We start from the raw sequence: 20750 nt of genomic DNA, 5'->3' as shown, positions 1-20750 counted from the left end.
AGCATATTATTTCTTTGCCATTGGTTTCTGAAGCTCTCTTTATTTGTTGCCTGTTCTGTTAAGGTCAGTTTTCTGGGTATCTGGTCTATTTCATTGATTTCCCTACTGTTGTACTTATATATATATATATATATATATATATATATATTATTATATATTTATAATTGATGTTAGTATCCACTGGGGTAAATTCCCAGATGTCACTTTTCATTTTCAAAATATTTGTACCAATTGAAGATTATTTTGCATTTTTCAGTTTTGTAAAGCTCCTAAATATATAATCCACTAGAATTGTAGGTAGAATTTTTTTCTTTTTATTAAAAACAATTCCAAAAGCATTTTGAATCAAAATTTTTATGATACTATTTTTAGTATTATCAACTTTAGATACTGCTTTTTTAAATATTATCTACGACAGATTTTTTTGAGGCAGAGTCTTGCCATGTAGCCCAGGCTGGTCTCAGACTCAAAAGCCTCCTGCTTTTGCTTCCAGAGTGCTGGGATTTCAGGCGTGTTCCACCACCTCTGGCTCCAGGTAAAAATTTAACTGACTCAGAATTGTGCTTTGATTTCTCTTCTGTCATGTTGAAATGTTGACCACTAGTTTTCAGTTTGTTGTTTTTATTAGTTTAAGTAATTCGACCTATTATTACCCTGCTTTTGATTTGCACAATGAAGAGATTAATGCCTGTTCCCCTCCACACGTTCCCTCCCCATCTGGTCAGTTGAATTTTTAATCAGCAGTTTTATTGCCGTAGTTTATGGTATGTACTTTCTGTGTTATAGTCATAGCAGAGCCTTGCACTTTGTGTAGATGGGTTCTAAAGGTCCAGGACAAAATTTACACGGTTGTGAATGTGTAAGTTTTAGTGACTGTGGAGCCAGATCGCATATGATGATTAATTTCTTCTGGCAGTCCAGTTGCCCCTCCTGCACTTGAGCACGTGTGCAGCAGCATCAGCAGGTTCCACTTTCTTTCCTCATTCACTGACTAAATACAGTGAAAGTTTTAGTTGTTTCATTTTTAGATCATGACTTTTGTTTATTTGTCCTGAATTTTAAGATTCTTTTTTTCCATTTAGAAAGAAAAAAAAGTAATTTCTTTACCAATATTATTAGTTGCTTAGAATCTGTTCCAGTTTTCTTCTTCATGATATTCTTGAAGTTCTCTTGTAATTTGGGCTGAGTGATTTCTAGATCTTTGTTAGCTACCATCCTTTTTTCCTCCTTGAATTCCTAGGTTAGATGTACCATTTTGTACATTATACATCTTCTTTATTTTGCTGGCGTTCATTCTCAGGAAACTCTCTTAGAAAGGTTTGCTTAGGAGGTAAACTTGTACAGCCTTTGCATGTCTTGAAATGACTTACTTTTGTTTTCTTATGTCATTGACAGATTGGGTGTAGAATTTCTTTTGCCAATGTTGAAAGTCTTGCTCTGTTGTTTTCTAGCCTCCGTTGTTGAAGATCATGTGACCCCAGTCTGACTCTTCTTCCTTTTTAGGAGACCTATGTTTTCCTTTTTGTAAGTCCTTAGGATCTTTGTTTTTCCTTTGGTGTCTCAGAATTTCTTGATGATTTGCTTTGGTGTGGGTCTTTTTCATTTATTTTGCTGGGTAGGAAGTGCATTGTTCTTTCCTGGGTTTTTGATCATATGTTTGACTTTGTTTTGTTTTAACGTTTTACTTAAAGTATATTTTCAGTTATTGAATAATGACATTGCTTTTCATTTTCAGGTGTTGCTGCCTATGTTGGCTGGCAAAGTTCCTCGATTCTCAAGCCCCTGCTGCAGCAGGGTCTTAGTGATGCTGAGGAATTTGTAATCGTGAAAGCTCTTAATGCCCTAACCTGTATGTGCCAGTTAGGGCTGCTACAGAAGCCTCACGTCTATGAATTCGCCAGTGACATTGGTAAGTTTCTGTTTTGGAAATTTGAATGAGAAAATTAGGGTGTGGAAATAACTTAAAATCTCTACCTAATATAAAGAATTGCAGCTTCATGATTCCACCTGTTGGTTTGTGTGTACATGCACGTGTGTGTGTATGCATATGCATGATTGTATGAGTGAATGTGACAAACATGGCACACTTACTTGGTCCCCTGGCCCAGGTTTGGAAAGAGCAGTTTGTTTTCATCTGTTGCTAGTCTTTGTGACCCTTGGAAAATAATACTAAGTTTTTTTTTAAAAACTCAATATGGATAAATTGTTGACTGTTCTTTAAATGATACTTATTTTGGGGGCTGGGGTGTAGCTCTGTGGTAGTGTGTGCTTAGCATTTGTGAGGGCCTTGCTTCATTTCCTAGCATTATGAAATAAAAAACCAGAAACTTTATTTGGGAGCAATTGACCACTAGTAAAGTGGAAAATTGGATGTGAAGGATCGTCTAGATGTCTTTCCCAGTGTTGATTATACAGCTTATGAACACATGAAAGGCTTTTGTTCCTTAACCTTTATACCACTGATGTATTCCCTCAAACTTTTAAAATTCAGAATAACAGCAAACAAACAAATGTGGCAAATTATGAAATTAATATATCCGGAGGCTGGGGATGTAGTTTAGTAATAGACCGCTTATCTTTGCACAAGGCTCTGGGTTGGATTGCCAGCACCACAGGGGGAAAACTTTTAGTCTTATTGTTACTTTATTTCAAGAGAGGAAGTGATACAAGATTGCTTTTGACTTTGTATGGAAAGAACATAAAATCTTAGAAAATTGCCTTTTTAGGTAAAATACTTGCTGCTGAATGATTTGCTAAGGAAAATTAATACAAATTCATCTTGGTTAGACCTGAATAATTTTCTTGAGGCAGTTCTCAGAGGAAAAAGACATGAGTTACTGTTTGTTTTGATTGCTGTGAAAATAGATGGTAGGTAGTGGGGTTGAAAAAGTTGTGGAAAACTGTCATGAACTTAGTAGGCTTTTTTTAATTTTGTGGAAAGTTAAAGCATATGTAATTTTCTTGTTTTGAACTCTAATATCTATAATTATACTTTAGTTTATAACTAATGTGGTTTGAGTTTGATTATGTTAAAAATAATCACAAACTTAGGAGACACTGAGCCTTGGCAGCATAAGAGTGTTTTGACTTTTGGTATAAGCTGCAGAGTGCTGATCTTGAGGGATTCGTTTTTCTCTAAGATTTTTCTGTGTGTTTCAGGAGCTAATATGAAAGTGAAATCGATCAATATTATAGTAAAAATGATGTTAGGTTGTCTTATTGAATTTCTGGCCCTTTATTGTCTAAGGCAGAGCTAGAAAGCACCTGTCCTCATAATATCAAGAAGGAAATGTTGTGTCTTATCTATGTAGTTTGCTACCTGAAATATCTTCCTATTTTGTTTTCTAGATTTTCACATCAGTGTTTTCTTTTACCCTTGTCAAAGTGGCCCTCCTTGTAACACATTGAACTTTTCTTGCTTTGAACTCTCATACTCTTTATTTAAAGGCACATCCTCTGTATACAAGTATATGCTCTTACGTTATAATTTCACATAATACATTTCTTTTTCACATATTTTCTCTTGGGTTTTTTTTGTTGTTTTTTTGGTGGCACTGGGGTTTGAACTCTGGGCTTTGCACTTGCAAACCAGGTGCTCTACAGTTGAGCCATGCCTTCAGTCTTATATTGTGGTGATACTGATGAATATTTATCTTAATCACCTTTGCCAGTATTTATCATAATACATAAAACATTGCAGAAACGATTTTGCAATCCACTAATGATAGCAGAAATTTTTGCCTATTCTATCTGGTCTCTTCACTCTGTTTCTTTTGCTATACTAATATAATCCCATCTCATTTTTGCTTTTCATTTCTTTTTTTTTTTAACTTTTTTTTTTCCTTTATTATTCATATGTGCATACAAGGCTTGGGTCATTTCTTCCCCCTGCCCCCACCCCCTCCCTTACCACCCACTCCATCCCCTCCCTCTCCCCCCACCCCCTCAATACCCAGCAGAAACTATTTTGCCCTTATTTTTAATTTTGTTGAAGAGAGAGTATAAGCCATAATAGTAAGGAACAAGGGTTTTTGCTGGTTGAGATAAGGATAGCTATACAGGGCATTAACTCACATTGATTCCTGTGTGTGTGTGATACCTCCTATGTTAATTCTTTTTGATCTAACCTTTTCTCTAGTTCCTGGTCCCCTTTTCCTATTGGCCTCAGTTGCTTTTAAGGTATCTGCTTTAGTTTCTCCGCGTTAATGGCAACAAATGCTAGCTAATTTTTTAGGTGTCTTACCTATCCTCACCTCTACCTTGTGTGCTCTCGCTTTTATCATGTGCTGAAAGTCCAATCTCATTGTTGTGTTTGCCCTTGATCTAATGTCCACATATGAGGGAGAACATACGATTTTGGGTCTTTTGGGCCAGGCTAACCTCACTCAGAATGATGTTCTCCAATTCCATCCATTTACCAGCATGATGATAACATTTCGTTCTTCTTCATGGCTGCATAAAATTCCATTGTGTATAGATACCACATTTTCTTAATCCATTCGTCAGTGGTGGGGCATCTTGGCTGTTTCCATAACTTGGCTATTGTGAATAGTGCTGCAATAAACATGGCCGTGCAGGTGCCTCTGGAGTAACCTGTGTCACAGTCTTTTGGGTAAATCCCCAAGAGTGGTATTGCTGGATCAAATGGTAGATCAATGTCTAGCTTTTTAAGTAGCCTCCAGATTTTTTTCCAGAGTGGTTGTACTAGTTTACATTCCCACCAACAGTGTAAGAGGATTCCTTTTTCCCCAAATCCTCGCCAACACCTGTTGTTGGTGGTGTTGCTGATGATGGCTATTCTAACAGGGGTGAGGTAGAATCTTAGTGTGGTTTTAATTTGCATTTCCTTTATTGCTAGGGATGGTGAGCATTTTTTCATGTGTTTTTTGGCCATTTGAATTTCTTCTTTTGAGAAAGTTCTGTTTAGTTCACTTGCCCATTTCTTTATTGGTTCATTAGTTTTGGGAGAATTTAGTTTTTTAAGTTCCCTATATATTCTGGTTATCAGTCCTTTGTCTGATGTATAGTTGGCAAATATTTTCTCCCACTCTTTGGGTGTTCTCTTCAGTTTAGAGACCATTTCTTTTGCTGAACAGAAGCTTTTTAGCTTTATGAGGTCCCATTTATCTATGCTATCTCTTAGTTGCTGTGCTGCTGGGGTTTCGTTGAGAAAGTTCTTACCTATACCTACTAACTCCAGAGTATTTCCTACCTACTCTTTCCTGTATCAACTTTAGAGTTTGGGGTCTGATATGAAGATCCTTGATCCATTTTGAGTTAATCTTGGTATAGGGTGATATACATGGATCTAGTTTCAGTTTTTTGCAGACTGCTAACCAGTTTTCCCAGCAGTTTTTGTTGAAGAGGCTGCTATTTCTCCATCGTATATTTTTAGCTCCTTTGTCAAAGATAAGTTGCTTATAGTTGTGTGGCTTCATATCTGGATCTTCTATTCTGTTCCACTGGTCTTCATGTCTGTTTTTGTGCCAGTACCATGCTGTTTTTATTGTTATTGCTTTGTAATATAGTTTGAAGTCAGGTATTGTGATACCTCCTGCATAGTTCTTTTGAGTGAGTATTGCCTTGGCTATTCATGGCCTCTTGTGTTTCCATATAAATTTAACAGTAGATTTTTCAATCTCTTTAATGAATGTCATTGGAATTTTGATGGGAATTGCATTAAACATGTAGATTACTTTGGGGAGTATCGACATTTTTACTATGTTGATTCTACCAATCCATGAGCATGGGAGATCGCTCCACTTTCTATAGTTTTCCTCAGTCTCTTTCTTCAGAAGTGTATAGTTTTCCTTGTAGAGGTCTTTCACATCTTTTGTTAGGTTTACACCTAGGTATTTGATTTTTTTTGAGGCTATTGTAAATGGAATTGTTTTCATATATTCTTTTTCAGTTTGTTCATTATTAGTGTATAGAAATGCTAATGATTTTTCTATGTTGATTTTATATCCTGCTACCTTGCTATAGCTATTGATGATGTCTAGAAGCTTCTGAGTAGAGTTTTTTGGGTCTTTAAGGTATAGGATCGTGTCGTCTGCAAATAGGGATATTTTGACAGTTTTTTTACCTATTTGTATTCCTTTTATTCCTTCTTCTTGCCTAATTGCTCTGGCTAGGAATTCCAGTACTATGTTGAATAGGAGTGGAGATAGTGGGCATCCTTGTCTCGTTCCTGATTTTAGAGGGAATGGTTTCAGTTTTTCTCCGTTAAGTATAATGCTGGCTGTAGGTTTGTCATATATAGCTTTTATAATGTTGAGGAACTTTCCTTCTATTCCTAGTTTTCTTAGAGCTTTTATCATGAAATGATGTTGGATCTTATCAAAGGCTTTTTCTGCATCTATTGAGATGATCAAGTGGTTTTTGTCTTTGCTTCTGTTAATGTGGTTTATTATATTTATTGATTTTCGTATGTTGAACCACCCCTGCATCCCTGGGATGAAGCCTACCTGGTCGTGGTGAATAATCTTTTTGATGTGTTGCTGAATTCGATTTGCCATTATTTTTTTGAGGATTTTGGCGTCAGTGTTCATTGAGGAGATTGGCCTATAGTTCTCCTTTTTGGAGGTGTCTTTGCCTGGTTTTGGGATAAGTGTAATACTGGCTTCATAAAATGTGTTTGGCAGTTTTCCTTCCCTTTCTGTTTCATGGAACAGTTTAAGGAGGGTTGGTATCAGTTCTTCTTTAAAGGTCTGATAGAATTCAGCAGAGAATCCATCAGGTCCTGGACTTTTCTTTTTGGGGAGACTCTTGATTGCTCCTTCAATTTCATTTTGTGTTATAGATCTATTCAGGTGATCAATTTCCTCTTGGTTCAGTTTTGGATGATCATATGTATCTAGAAATCTGTGCATTTCTTTAAAATTTTCAAATTTATTTGAATATAGGTTTTCAAAGTAGTCTCTGATGATTTCCTGGACTTCCATGGTGTTTGTTGTTATCTCCCCTTTTGCATTCCTAATTCTACTAATTTGGGTTTTTTCTCTCCTCATTTTAGTCAGGTTTGCCAGGGGTCTATCAATCTTGTTTAGTTTTTCAAAGAACCAACTTTTTGTTTCATTAATTCTTTGTATGGTTTTTTTGGTTTCTATTTCGTTGATTTCAGCTCTTATTTTTATTATTTCTCTTCTTCTGTTTGTTTTGGGATTTGCTTGTTCTTGTTTTTCTGGGAGTTTGAGATGTATCATTAGGTCATTGATTTGGGATCTTTCAGTCTTTTTAATATATGCACTCACGGCTATAAACTTTCTTCTCAGGACTGCCTTAGCTGTGTCCCATACATTCCGGTAGGTTGTGTTTTCATTTTCATTAACTTCCAGGAACTTTTTAATTTCCTCTTTTATTTCATCGATGATCCATTCTTCATTAAGTAATGAGTTATTTAGTTTCCAGCTGTTTGCATGTTTTTTTGTCTTTACTTTTGTTTTTGAGTTCTACTTTTACTGCATTGTGATCAGATAGTATGCACAGTATAATTTCTGTTTTCTTATATTTGCTGAGACTTGCTTTGTGCCCTAGGATATGATCTATTTTGGAGAAGGTTCCATGGGCTGCTGAGAAGAATGTATATTGTGTAGAGGTTGGATGAAATGTTCTGTAGACATCAACTAGGTCCATTTGATCTATTGCATATTTTACACACACACACACACACACACACTCTCTCTCTCTCTCTCTCTCTCTCTCTTTCTCTCTCTCTCACCCCCAGTGTCCCAAGTTCAAATGCAATACAGTTTCAGTAAGTTTTTCCTCTTGCTGGTGTAATTCGGTTGTTCTCTCATCCAAGGTAGGGAGAAAAAGAAAAAAAGAGCCTGGAGACAGTTCTGAGAATGTTATCTGCAGCTGTGGCTTGCCTGCCTGCTGCTTTCAGCCTGCTGTTGCTGGAGGCATTGTTTATGCAGATCTCTAGGGTGAGCTTAGCACTCACCTGGCCCCACAGGCTTTGTTTGTTCAGAGTTCTTCTGTGCAGGAGCCTCTGCTAAAGGCTTTCCCCTTTCCAAGCACTGGGAAAGGTGACACTGCACCCCCGGTGTCAGGCCTGCGTGTTTATTTACAGTTCATGTGGGAGGTGGGTCTTCCCCCCTCTCCTGTGCAGTTTTCCTCCCACTGCCACTTTCACAAGCTTTCCTGCTCCTGATTATTGGGTGGTGCCGCTGCTCCTGCCAGCCGCCATGTGGGAAATAGGTCTTCCCTCCTCTCCTGTGGAGTTTTCCTCCCTCCACCACTCTCACCAGCTTTCCCACTCCTGGTTGCTGGGCGTGCACCCCTCCCCCGCCAGAGCCTCTCCAGCTGCCCGGCTTGTTTATTTACAGTCTCGGGAAGGATTCCCTTCCCCCAATCTTGGGTGCTTAGTGCGCCCCACCCTCTTTCCTGTGTGTCTTTATTGCTCTTACTGCTTATTACTCAGTTTCTCTTTTTTCCCTGGGTGGAGGTCAGTCTGTCCAGGGAGCTATGCTGCTCTGGCCCAGGCTTGTCTGTGGGAGAACCGCGGTACTGCAAAGGTGACCTGGTCCGGTCTTCCCAAGCCTTCTGGGCGCCAGTGAGTGGCGGCCCTGGGGCCCTCCTTGTTTTTCTCTTTAATGTGAAGTGGAGATTCTCTGCGTTGGCTGGAGATGTGGAAGGGTCAAAGTTATGCCTTTTCTCGGTGATTATGCCTGCAAAGTGTGTCTCCGGAGTCTCTCCAAGATTTCACTATAGGAGGCTCGCTTTCAGCTTCCTCCCTGTAGCCGCCATCTTGGAATCCCTGCTTTTCATTTCTATGCTTTTGGGGTCTTACCCCAAAATATTTGCTGATATTGGTGTCTTGAAATGTGTTCTTGTGGAATACCTTTTTCTATCCTTGCATTTTTAGCTATTTGTGTCCTTAAAGCTAAACTGAGTCTCTCTGTGTAGGTAATGTGCAGTTGGATCTTGTTTTCTTTTTATTCAACCTTTCTTTGTCTTTTGATTGCAAAATTTAGTCCATTTACATTTTAAGTAATTAGTGATTGGTGAAGACTTTCTGTTGCCATTTTGCCAATTGTTTTCTGACGTTTTATTACTACTTTATTTCATCCTTCCTCTTGTTATAATTTCTCTTTTATGATTTGATGAATTTGTGCAGTGCTGTACTTTGGTTCCTTTGGTTTTTTTGTCTTAGTCTTAGATATTATGTATTTTTCTTTACTGTTATTACAAGAATTACGTAAAACATCTTATTTTATAACATTGTATTTTAAATATAAAAATTTAACATTGACCGCACACAAAAGCTTTACACTTTAGTTTCTCCTCTGACATTTTATTTTGTATATATAAGTGTATGTATTTTATACCTTGTATATCTATTAGCAAACCTTTTGCCCTTTAACTTTCATAATAGAGTTATAAGATTTTTGTGTATCACTATTACAGTATTAAAATATTCTGAATTTGAGTATACTTTTACCTTGATAATGAGTTTTATACTTAATGTTTTCACATTTTGTTAGGTAGCAAGCATTCTTTTGTTTCAACTTGAAGAACTCTCCTCAGCATTTTTTGTAAAGCATCCTACTTTTTAATTTTAATTGACAAAGTCTGTCTCTTATTTCTGAAGAATTGACTTACTGGATATAGTATTCTTGAACTTGTTTCCCCTTTTTTCACTTTGACTATATCATCCCAGTCTCTATTAGCCTGCAAAGATTCTCCTAGCCTGCTGAGAAAATAACAGGTAGTCTTAATGGGGGTGGGGGTGTGGGGGCAGGTTTCCTTGTATGTGTTGAGTTGCTTTTCTATTGCTACCTTCAAAATTGTGTTGTTGACTTTCTGAGACTGTAACGTGTCTTCACGTTTTAATCTGTTATATTTAATCTGTTGGGATGTGTTAGGCTTCATGGATCTGGATGTTCATTTTCCTCCAGTTTGGGGGAGTTTGCTATCATTTTTTAATAATAAATATTTGGTTACTTTTCTCTTTGCTCTTTCCAGAACTCCAATAATGCATTTATTGGTTCATTTGATGATGATCCATACATCGCAAAAGCTTTATTCATTCTTTTTACATTCTTTTTTCCTTTTGTTCCTCAGGCTGGGTAATTTCAGATGGGCTCTTTTTGAACTCCCTAATTCATTTGCCTGATGGTGTACTGTGGAAGTTCTCTACAGAATTGTTCGGTTCAGTTATTGCGTTCTCTGGGTTGTTCTTACAGTTTCTTTCTCTTTGGTTATGTGTTGTTTTCCTGATTTCTTTTAGTTGTCTGTGTTCTCTCATACCTTGGTTTCTTTAAGACGGGTATTTAGAATTATTTGTCATGCAGGTTATAAATCTGTTTCTTTAGATTCTGACTGCTGGTGCTTTATTTTGTTCCTTGGGAGATGTCATGTTTCTCTGATTAATTGTGATCTTTATGGACTTGTGTTGGTGTCTGTGCATTTGAAGAAGTAGGCACCTTTTCCAGACTTTACAGACTGACTTCAGTAGGGAATGCCCTTCAGTCTGTTCAGAGATTCTCCACTCTCTGGAGTCTGTTGGTGGCCTTTCTGTTGGAGTTCTCTGGTAGGCTGCCCTCATGTCTGGGTTAGTGAGTTGGCAGGCCTGGGTCCATTGAGTTGGGCCTCAAGCCTGGATCCACAGATCAGGCTTGGAATATCAATTCACTGGAATAATCTTGGATTCTGGATGTATTGAGGTCCTGATGCCAGGGTCTACTGGCATGGACCTGTCAACTTGGTTCATGGGGATGAATATAGAACCTGTGTCGGTGGGGCAGGCCTGGCACCTTTGTGGACACTGGCCTAAAGTTTGTATGGGGACCAACTTGGTGCTGGAGTGGACCTTGAACCCAGGTTTATGAGGATTTTCTTGTCTCTGTGTTATGCCTGGATTCTGCATCTGTGGGACCTTGCCTGATGATAGGGTCTACTGGGGTGGGCCTGGTTTGGGTCCACAGTGGCTGTCCTAGGGCCTGGGTTTTAGTCTATTCTCATTCTCTCTCTCTCTCCATTTTTGTATAGTACTGCTCCTCCCTACCCTCTCGAGTCCCTCTTTTACTTTTGTGCTATGCCTGTGTCTTACCTTGATTCTGTAGTTTTGTGATAGTATTTTTATATATGGATTGTTGTAAAAATAGATTTTTCAGCAGGGGGATGAGTGTTTTCATGTCCTAATCCAACATTTTGCTGACATCACTATCTGGTGCAGTGATTTTTTTTTTTTTTTTTTTTTTTTGGGAGTCCTGAGGAAGTTTGAACTCAGGGTCCACCTCTTGAGCCACTCCACCAGTCTTTTTTTTTTCTGATGGGTTTCTTCGAGATAGGGTCTCAAGAACTATTTGCCCAGGCTGGCTTCAAACTGCAATCCTCCTGATCTCTGCCTCCTCAGTAGCTAGAATTACAGGCGTGAGCTACTGTGCCGGCTTGGTGCAGTGATTCTTAAAGATGGTGGTGCTTTTGACGGTGACTACCATAATTTCTTTTGCAGTTGTTTTTAAAACTATATTATTCCTGCTTAGATTAAATTAAAGTACTCACATGTCTCTGCTTGTCTCAGAGAATTGGAATGTGTTGAATAGAGAAAAGATTGAATACGCTGTATTATAGAAAATTCTTTTATTTAGACTTCTTGAGTATTCGAACTGATTTGCCTTAGATGATTACTGATGTAATAATGCTGTACATCAGTCAACCATAAAAACCTTAGTAAATCTTCAGTAATAAATTTCTTGTGATGCATCTGTGGGTGATATGGGTGGCTCTGCCTCAGGCTGGACACTCCAGATTGTCTTTGGTGAGTGAAATCCATTATCTTATTCTGGGGCCCTGGTTGTAGTGGCTGTGGCTATTCAGGTTATGACGGTGACTGCAGAAGCTGGGGTAAGCCTAGCTATGTAGCACATTTCAGTTTTCCCTTTGTGTTACATTTGCTAACATTCATTGGCCAAAGCAAACAGTGTGGCTGAGTTGAAAGCAAGGGGCTGAGAAGTATGGTTGTGTACCAGGAGAGCACATGAAGTGTATTGTGGCTGTGATACAGGGAAGTAGAGCAATTCATTGTGACCCAGTGCCCAGCTCCCATAATGCTATTTTGTTTTTATCTCTTTTTTGGAGGGTCTCAATGTTCCAGTTATTTGTCCTCTTTTTGTCAAAGGGATATATCAACCCTCCCTTGTTGGATACATGAGAGGCTGCAGGTTGTTTATGAGATACAATTGTCTTCGTGTGAAATGAGAAGGAATGGAAATGTTAGAACTTTGGAGAGCGATACTTTGAGTCTTTTTTCTCCTTTCCCTTTTTATATAACCTTTTTATATAAGTATTATTAGCATATAGTGACAGTCTAACTTCTTCATTGGCATGAATTTAAATATCATCTGCATGCTGATATCTTTGTATACTCAGCTAATACAAATTTTGTTTTGCTTTTAGAAGTTTGAATTTTGTTCTAAATTTGGTTAGTATGACTTTGATTAGTTGAAATAATCCATTTTAGTTTTAATACATAAACTCATCAAACAGACGAAGACATTTGTTTAATTTTCTGGCTTACTCTTATATCTTGAACTTTTTAAAGAATGGGTACTATGTTTTCTACCTTTGTAGTTTTCATTCACATTGTCTGTGAATAAAATTATGAGTTATGTGCTAGATTTGATCAAACCCCTGCATTAAGAAGAATGTGAGGTAGGTCATATTTTTCCCTTATGTTGTGACTTGGAGAGGAGACATTTTTCCCAGTTTTTCTGCCCCTTGTGTGGTAGATACTGTATTGTGAATTTCTCTGGGGTGTAAGTGGAGGAGAAGGAGTTTGCTGTGTGTTGCTGGGATTTTCTTTTTTCAAACTATGGTCAGTAGTTTTTAATCCAGTGTTAGAAATGAGTAGTGCTTGTATACCTTCAGCCCTGGCTAAAAAAGAAATTAGAAATTTTCTAGAAGGAGGTAACTTTTATGCTATTGCTGATAATCTGTAATAAGGGAAGGTTTTATAATTGTGTTTATTAGCTTGTTGAGTTTGTGCCTCAGGCTAATGGAATATGTGAAGGAACTGTGTAACACTGAGGTATATAATCTCTTTATCAAGCAGGTTCTAATGTGAGGATTTGTTTGTCCTGATAGTTTGAAACTATTTGTGAGCTTGGTTTGATCCATATTTTTTCTTTCACCCCCCTCTTCAGCCCCCTTCCTGTGTCATCCCAATCTATGGATACGCTATGGTGCTGTAGGATTTATCACAGTGGTAGCCCATCAAATAAGTACAGCTGATGTCTACTGTAAACTGATGCCTCACCTTGACGCATATGTCACCCAACCAATAATCCAGGTATGCATGCATATTATTCCAACTTGGACTCAATCCTCTTTCAAACTTGTCTCCTTAAAATGTTGTTTAGAGGGTCCTGTTTTTAATATTTTTTAAAGATTTAAATTGAATATGACATTTTCATATTCTTTCAAGCTGCTTAATGTTAATGGACCAGCACTTTTGTAGGTGAGAAAAGTTCAAGAGACTAGTAGGTCATATACAGTATAGCATGTAGTAGTTCAGACTTTATTTTCTTTGTGTGATAATTGTAAAATGTCTGCTATTAAAATAAAAAGTATAACTGACTTTAGCCAAAGCCATCATTTATAATAATTTAGAAAAAAAATCTTTCAAAAAAAATTTTTTTTAACCACTAACTGGTTCTTCCTTTTTAATCTAATGATTCTTTCCCTACTTCTGTCAGGGCAGCATTTGATGATAAGTTTTACATCTTTGGTGTGTGCAAACCAAATTTTATTTTCCCAGATTGTCAGTGTTTATATTCTTCATCTTTCTGGAGAGCTAAGTATAAATATCAAAGAATGATTTTAGCTGTTCAAACAAACTAAAATGTCCTGTTTTTATTAAAACTCTTTTTCTCACTTGGAAATCTGCATCCCTCCCTGCCTTCCCCTGCATTTATATCTCAGTGCCTTTCCTTTTGAAACTCAGAGGCTTTGTGCTGTGCCCTAAGTTCTTACTTTCCTCATAGATTCATCAGTTTTAGGAATCATCATTCTTTATTTCATAATTTGTAGAATTTTTTATTTTTGCACTAAGAGCAATTTCTCTGCATGTAAAGGATGAAAATATGCCTTGTTATTTTTGAAGTTTATTTATGCTTTCATGGAAATCATGTATAGAAATGCTACTCCTTTGAATAGTTACTCTATTTAGCTTGTTAAACTTTACTTTTATTGCTGCTTTATTTTTTGAAAGGCCAGAATCAGGAATTGAAGGGCTAATTGTCTATTTGTTTTATAAATCTTACCTTTTTACATTTTGGATTAGAAAGTAGATACTCCTTTGTTCTGATTTCCACTGGTCAAGTAACCATTTAGTTAAATATAGAAAATGCTTTGAGCCAAGCATGAAGGTGCACACCTGTAATCTCAACACTTGGGAGGTGAAGGCAGGAGTAAGAGTTCGAGGCCAGCCTGAGCTATATAGGGAGACCTTGTTTCACAAAATCAAGGGCTTGAGAAAGAAGCTTTGTAGTAGAATGCTTGCCTAGCATGTGTCAGGCCCTGAGTTTGGTTCCACACTGGGGGAAGAAGTCCTTTTGGTTACTGTTACTAATAGTCATCCTTTTTATTACATATGCATTGGCAAGAAAATTGTTGTCAGGCATGATTAAAGGAAGGATTTTTGAACTCCATGGAGAGAGTACTATTGTATGGAAGAGGTTGAGTCTGTTGGAAAACTGTGAAGAAAGATGAAGGAAGACCCGTGGTTACCGAGCATATTCTCTGGGTCTACACCTGTGTTATACCTGTGAACTGCAGGTAGTTTTTAAGACTAGGAAGTATTCTGACATACTAGAATCTAGAAAAGGTTCTTTTTGACTCTCTAAAAATTTCTGACTTGGGCATTTATTATTATTAGTCTTCAAGTATGATAGGTACAAATGTGTAGTCTAGTGGTAAGGATGAAAAGTAAGAAATACTTTAACCCTTGTAAGTATTTTTTATGGTGGGACTGGGGTTTGAAGTCAGGGCTTCACATTTGCAAAGCAGGTGCTCTAGTGCTTGAGCCATGTGCCTTTGGTCAGTTTTGATCTGGTTATTTTGGAGATGGGTCTCACAAACTATTTGCTTGGCCCGACTTCAAACCACTTCCTCCCTATCTCAGCCTTCCAAGTAGCTAGGATTACAGGCATGAGTCACCAACACCTGGCTTCACTAGCCTTTCCTTTCCTTCCCTTCCCTTTTTCCCTCCCCTCCCCTCCCCTCCCCTCCCTTCCCCTCCCCTCCCCTCCCCTCCCCTCCCCTCCCCTCCCTTCCCTTCCCTTCCTTTTTCCTTTCCCTTTCCTCCTTTCCTCCTTTCCGCCTTTCCTCCTTTCCTCCTCCCCTCCCCTCTCCTTGTGGTACTCAGGCTTAAACTCAGGCTCTATACCCTGAGCCACTCCACCAGTCCTTTTTTTCTGGTGGGTTTTTTTGAGATAGGGTCTGATGAACTGTTTGCCTGGTCTAGCTTTGAACCATGATCCTCCTGAGTAGCTAGGATTACAGGCATGAGCCACCGGTGCCCAGCTAGTCTTATTCCTTTTTTTCTAAAAAAAAAAAAAAAGCAGCTGTTGAAGTCTCTCTCTTTCTTTTTTTTTTTTATTAAAATAAATACTTATGTTTATACAGGTTGTATTTACTGAATTTGAAAATACTTGTATTTGTACTATATGTTGTATTTTTGACTGATTATTTTTATTTTTCTAATATAGATTGAAAGAAAACTTGTTCTACTCAGTGTTTTGAAAGAGCCAGTAAGTCGTTCTATATTTGATTATGCGTTGAGGTCTAAAGATATCACCAGTTTGTTCAGACATCTTCACATGCGTCAGAAGAAGCGAAATGGGTCTCTTCCTGACTGCCCTCCACCCGAGGATCCTGCCATAGCACAGCTTCTGAAGAAATTGCTCTCACAGGTTGTATCACTTTTCTGAAGTCTGACATTTCCAATGCACATTTTCTAACTAGTGACGCATCCATTTAGATATTGAGATGTTTTTGATTAGGTCACATCATGAGAAATGAAAATAAATCCAACAAACATTGCATGCATTTGCTTTGGTATCTCAGCACAGATGCTAGGATGATGGATGATAAGGCATTGGGTTGGGCTAAATAAGGAGCCATGAAAGACCTGTTAAGTTTCTTCTGTGATTACTGGTCAGATAAATGAGTGAGTAGAAATGACCTTTGATTTAAATAATAGCCTTGATCTGGTTCTATATTTCATCAAAGTGTAATGAAATTTGCTAGAAGAAACATTTCAAAACACATATACGCTATAGAGAAATTCTGTTTCATTTCAGTCCAAATTCATAGAGTTCTCACTACATGCAAGCAGCAGAAATAACTGGGAGTTATAATGTGTCTGAGGTTGAATAAACCAGCAGCTTACTGTTGTATCTTAAAAGCCTGTGAATTTGGATCAATTAGCAAATCTTGTTAGAACTAGGAAGCAATCTTTTTATTATTCTTGGCATTAGTAAGGCCTCATTAGAGATATTAAATTAGATTATTTCTAGAGGGATGTGTGGGATTAGAGTCAACATAGGATTAAAAATGGCTAGAAATAAAGACTGTAATTGCTGACTGTGTGCTGTATGGGCCATAAGGCAACTACTGAGGGACATTTTAAATGACTGGCTGTGATTGTGCAGAACTTTTTTTTTTGTTTTGCAGTACTGGAACTTGAACTCAGGACCTTCTCCTTGAGCCACTTCACCAGCCATATTTTTGTGGTGGGTGTTTTTGAGATAGGGTCTCACAAATTAGTTGCCCAGGGCTGGCTTGGAACTGTAATCCTCCTGATCTCTGCCTCCTGAGTAGCTAGGATTACAGGCGAGCCACCAGCGCCCAGCTTTATGCAGAGCATCTTTATAAAGAGAATGCTTGTCAATTATCTTGTCTAATAAGATGAGAAGTTGCACTCAGTTCAGGGGGAGAATTTTGATCAGTTTTGCAGTGTGAATCTTTTCATGCATTGGGCTTGTCGCTGAATATCCAGCGCTGGGGACCGAACCTGGGCCTGTGCATGGCATGCTGGGCAGGCACTCACCTCTGGGCCACATGTCCATCCTGCAGTGCTGCTTCATGCCCACATGTTGGTTTGGGTGGTTGAACATTGAGCAGACTCTTGTTAGAGGCTGGACAATAAACATTTTGGTTTTTCATGTCTACATTTGCTGGGAGCGGGGGTAGGCAATAGGGCTGCCTTGGAATGTCTTCTAGGATAGTGGTTCGGTTGCTGTATTCTTGAATATTTTGATTAATTTGAATTTTTGAAGAACTTTTTCTTCAACTTTCTTTTAATCTTGTCTTTTACATTAAATGTGTTTTATATTATAGAAAGCAATTTATGAAAAATTAGGTTCTGAATCACATTTTTCTGTTGTTTGTCCTGAATAAGTAATCCTTATCAAAAAGATTGCTGCATGCAATAGGAACTGTTCCGATATAAATATTTCTTCGGGATTGCACATTGTGATTCTTTGTATTTCTCCCTTTCCTAGCCAACTGTAAAGCCCCCACTCCTACTGTGTGCCACATTGCCTCTCAAAATAAGAGAGAGGATAGAAAGCTCATATGGGGAAGATTAGTGGGCTTTGCATGGACTTGGGAGGAAGCCCACATGTAGCTCATCTTCTCCAGCCCCTTGCTTTCCACCTTTCCTTCTTTTTGTTCTATGCTACCCGAGTTACTAAGAATTTCTAGCAGAAGGTTAGTCAGGGGAGACTTTGGAGGTAGGAATTGAGTCCTTGTTCCTAATGTTAAGGCTATAGAGGGAAAAGAGATGTTTTCAGCTTCTGTAAGTGAGAGCTCTGAATACTCCTGTAGAATTTCTTACTTGGGGTTCAACAGTGTTCATTTTGGACAGCTGTATACTTGGGTCATGTTATGAGTTAACAGGCTTTTCTAGACATGCCTAGCGTTGTTTCTATGGGAAAGAACTGAGTTCCAGATAACAGACTTTCGCACTTTTGGAACATTAACCATATGGGAGTTGGAATGTGTCTGGACTTCACATTTTTAGTAGGACTTACCAGGAGGAGATGGCACATGACTGAGCTGTTTTAGTTAGGTCTCCTCTGCAAGAACTCCCTGTTTTATTTTATCCACTTAATAAAAGGTGCTAGTAAAGGTATAGGGTGACTTCACTTCTTAAGTTAAAAAATGACAAGTGACATTTAAAAAATTTTTTTTTTTTTTTTTTTTTTTGGCAATACTGAGGTTTGAACTCGAGGCCTCATGCTTGCTAGGCAGGTGCTCTACCACTTGAACCACTCCTCCAGTCCTTTTTGTGTTATTTTTCTGGGTCACTGTGGACAAACCTTCCTATTTATACCTCCCCTGTCATTGGGATGACAGGCACACAACACCACACCCAGATTTTTTATTGAAATGGGGTCTCACTTTTTGCCATGGCTGGCCTCACTTCCGAATCTTTGCCTTTGGAGTAGCTGGAATTACAGATGTGAGCCACTGCACCTGGACCGTTTTTCATTTTTAAATCGATTTTTATTTTAGTGATTTTTGACAGCATAGTATAAACAGAAATGTAAAATTGAAAAGGTATGAGATGTACAATAAAACGTGGACTTTTGTACAATCCCTGACCCTTAGATCTCCGGTTTCTTTCTCTGTTGACTGATTTTATGGTGTTGGGTGCTTGAAGTCCTTTATTGTTGAATTTGCTGTTGGACATTTATTTGACATCAGCTTTAGCCATTTAAACATTGTAGGACAGGTCCAGAGCACACTTTAGTTGGCCACTATAGCCCCACTACTAAGGATTTCTGAGGACATGAGGCTCTGTTTATATTGAGTGCTTTGGCCTTTGGCTAGTAGAAACATGGACTGGTCCCAGCCCTGTGAAAGCTGGGAATTGCTTGCCTGCTGTTTTCTGGTTGCTATTCCCTGGTCTCAGGTAGTTTCCTCATGTGTGTGTAGTTTAATATTCAGCCAAAGAATTGAGTAGACCCCTCCAGCTCTCTGAAGCTCTACTCAGTGCCATCCCTCTTCTCCATGTCTCTGTGTGTCTCAACATTTAGCTTCATGGCTTTCTTGAACCCTGGTCTGTCTTTTGAATTTAGTGCTGTTGTACTCTCATTTGCTTCTCCTTGACCATGACCTGGAAATTCTCCAGACAAAGGGCTCATCTTAATCTTAGGGATCACAACTTGTGCTGGCTGTTTTCCCACACTTGTAAAATGTCATTTCGTCTCTTTTGTCCAGTGTACATTTACTTGTAAAGTATCATTTCGTCTCTTTTGTCCAGTTTAGAGTCATTTACAGAGGAAGATTAAGTCTAGTATCTGTGATTCCATCATGGCTGGAGGCAGATGTTTGTGGGGTGTTGATGGGACTGTTGCTATATTGTTCTGTGGCTTAGGCTTGGCCTCTGCAGAACAAAGTCTCCCAGCTTTTTTTAAGATTATCTTGGCTGTGCTTGGTCCTTTGCATTTCTGTTTTCCATATGATTTTTAAAATCTGCTTGGCATATTTTACAAAAAAAGTTGTTGGTGTATTTATTGGATTGAGCATAGAAGAAAATTGAAGTCTTGTCATGGTCCATGTTTTCATTTATTTGTCTTTTTCATTCATCTTAGTCATGTTTTAATGGTTTAATTTGTAGAGTTTTGTACATCTTTTATTATAATGATTTTGACTGATTTTTAAAATGCATTTATACCTGGTATATTAAAATTTATTTTCTCTTTGTAGCTTATTAGATTTAATGTTTCTATATTTCTTTTGAATTTGTATCTATAGAGTCATATAGTGAATGAACAGTAACAGTATTCAGTTTTTCCAATCTGGATACCTTTAATTTAAATCACAGGATCTTTAGTACAGAACTAAATAGAATTGATAATAGTGGGCTTCATGTTTCTTGTCTTAGAGGAAAACTTTGAACACTGTACACTTAGTATGGTACTAGTTATTTTGAACAGTCTCTTTTTTAAAAATCAGATCTAAGATAATCCCTTCTACTCCTGGTATGCTATGAGGATCATTATGGAAGAATGTTATAAGATGCCTTTCTTTTTTTTTTTTAAATTAAGGTTATCATGTGGTCTTTTGTTTCTGTTAATGTGAAATACATTGATCACTTTTCATATTTTAAACTTTTTTCCCTGAATATTTGCATAAACATACATTTGTCATAATGTACTTGTATATAAATGTGCTTTTATTACATAAAATGCATAAATAATATAAAATAGTAAATATAATACAGAGGTAATTATATAAAATATTACGTATATTAGATTTGGTTTGCTGATACTTTATTAGGTGTTTTTGTTATTTACATTCATGAACAACTTTGTCTTGTAGTTTTCCTTTCTTGCAGTATTTTGGTCAGTTTTTTTTTTTAAAGATTTTTTTTTTTATGCTACTGGGGTTTGAACTCAAGACTTGGTACTTTCTAGGCAAGTGCTCTACTGTTTGAACCACACCTCCAGGTTTTTTTTTTTTATGTTTTATTGGCTCTGGTTATTTTGGAGTTAGCCTTGCTTTTTGCCCAGGCCAACCTGGATCATGACCCTTCTCTTTTATGCTTCCTGACATTCCTGGGATAATAGGCGCCTACCACTATTGCCTAGATTTTTTCTATTGTTATGTGCTCTTGCAGATTTTTTTTGCCCTGGCTGGCGTGGAACTGTGATGCTTGAGTTCTCAGCCTCCCATGTAGCTAGGATTACAGGTGTGAGCCGCCGGCACCTGGCTTTTTGGGGGGAGGGGGT

General features: G+C 37.9%; 1 protein-coding gene across 2 annotated transcripts in view; it reads left to right on the top strand.

The window, feature by feature from the left end:
• Positions 1-20750, top strand: part of Pik3r4 (phosphoinositide-3-kinase regulatory subunit 4) — a 73873-nt gene that overhangs the window by 28328 nt on the left and 24795 nt on the right. For both annotated transcript variants that reach the window (XM_074059393.1, XM_074059392.1), the window contains exons 7-9: positions 1736-1909; positions 13152-13297; positions 15717-15920. In XM_074059393.1, the coding sequence (XP_073915494.1) occupies positions 1736-1909; positions 13152-13297; positions 15717-15920 (524 nt within the window). The remainder of the gene's footprint in view (positions 1-1735; positions 1910-13151; positions 13298-15716; positions 15921-20750) is intronic.

Source organism: Castor canadensis, chromosome 17, assembly GCF_047511655.1.
Source record: "Castor canadensis chromosome 17, mCasCan1.hap1v2, whole genome shotgun sequence".
Lineage (NCBI taxonomy): Eukaryota > Metazoa > Chordata > Mammalia > Rodentia > Castoridae > Castor > Castor canadensis.
This window is presented reverse-complemented; position numbering and strand designations above follow the sequence as displayed.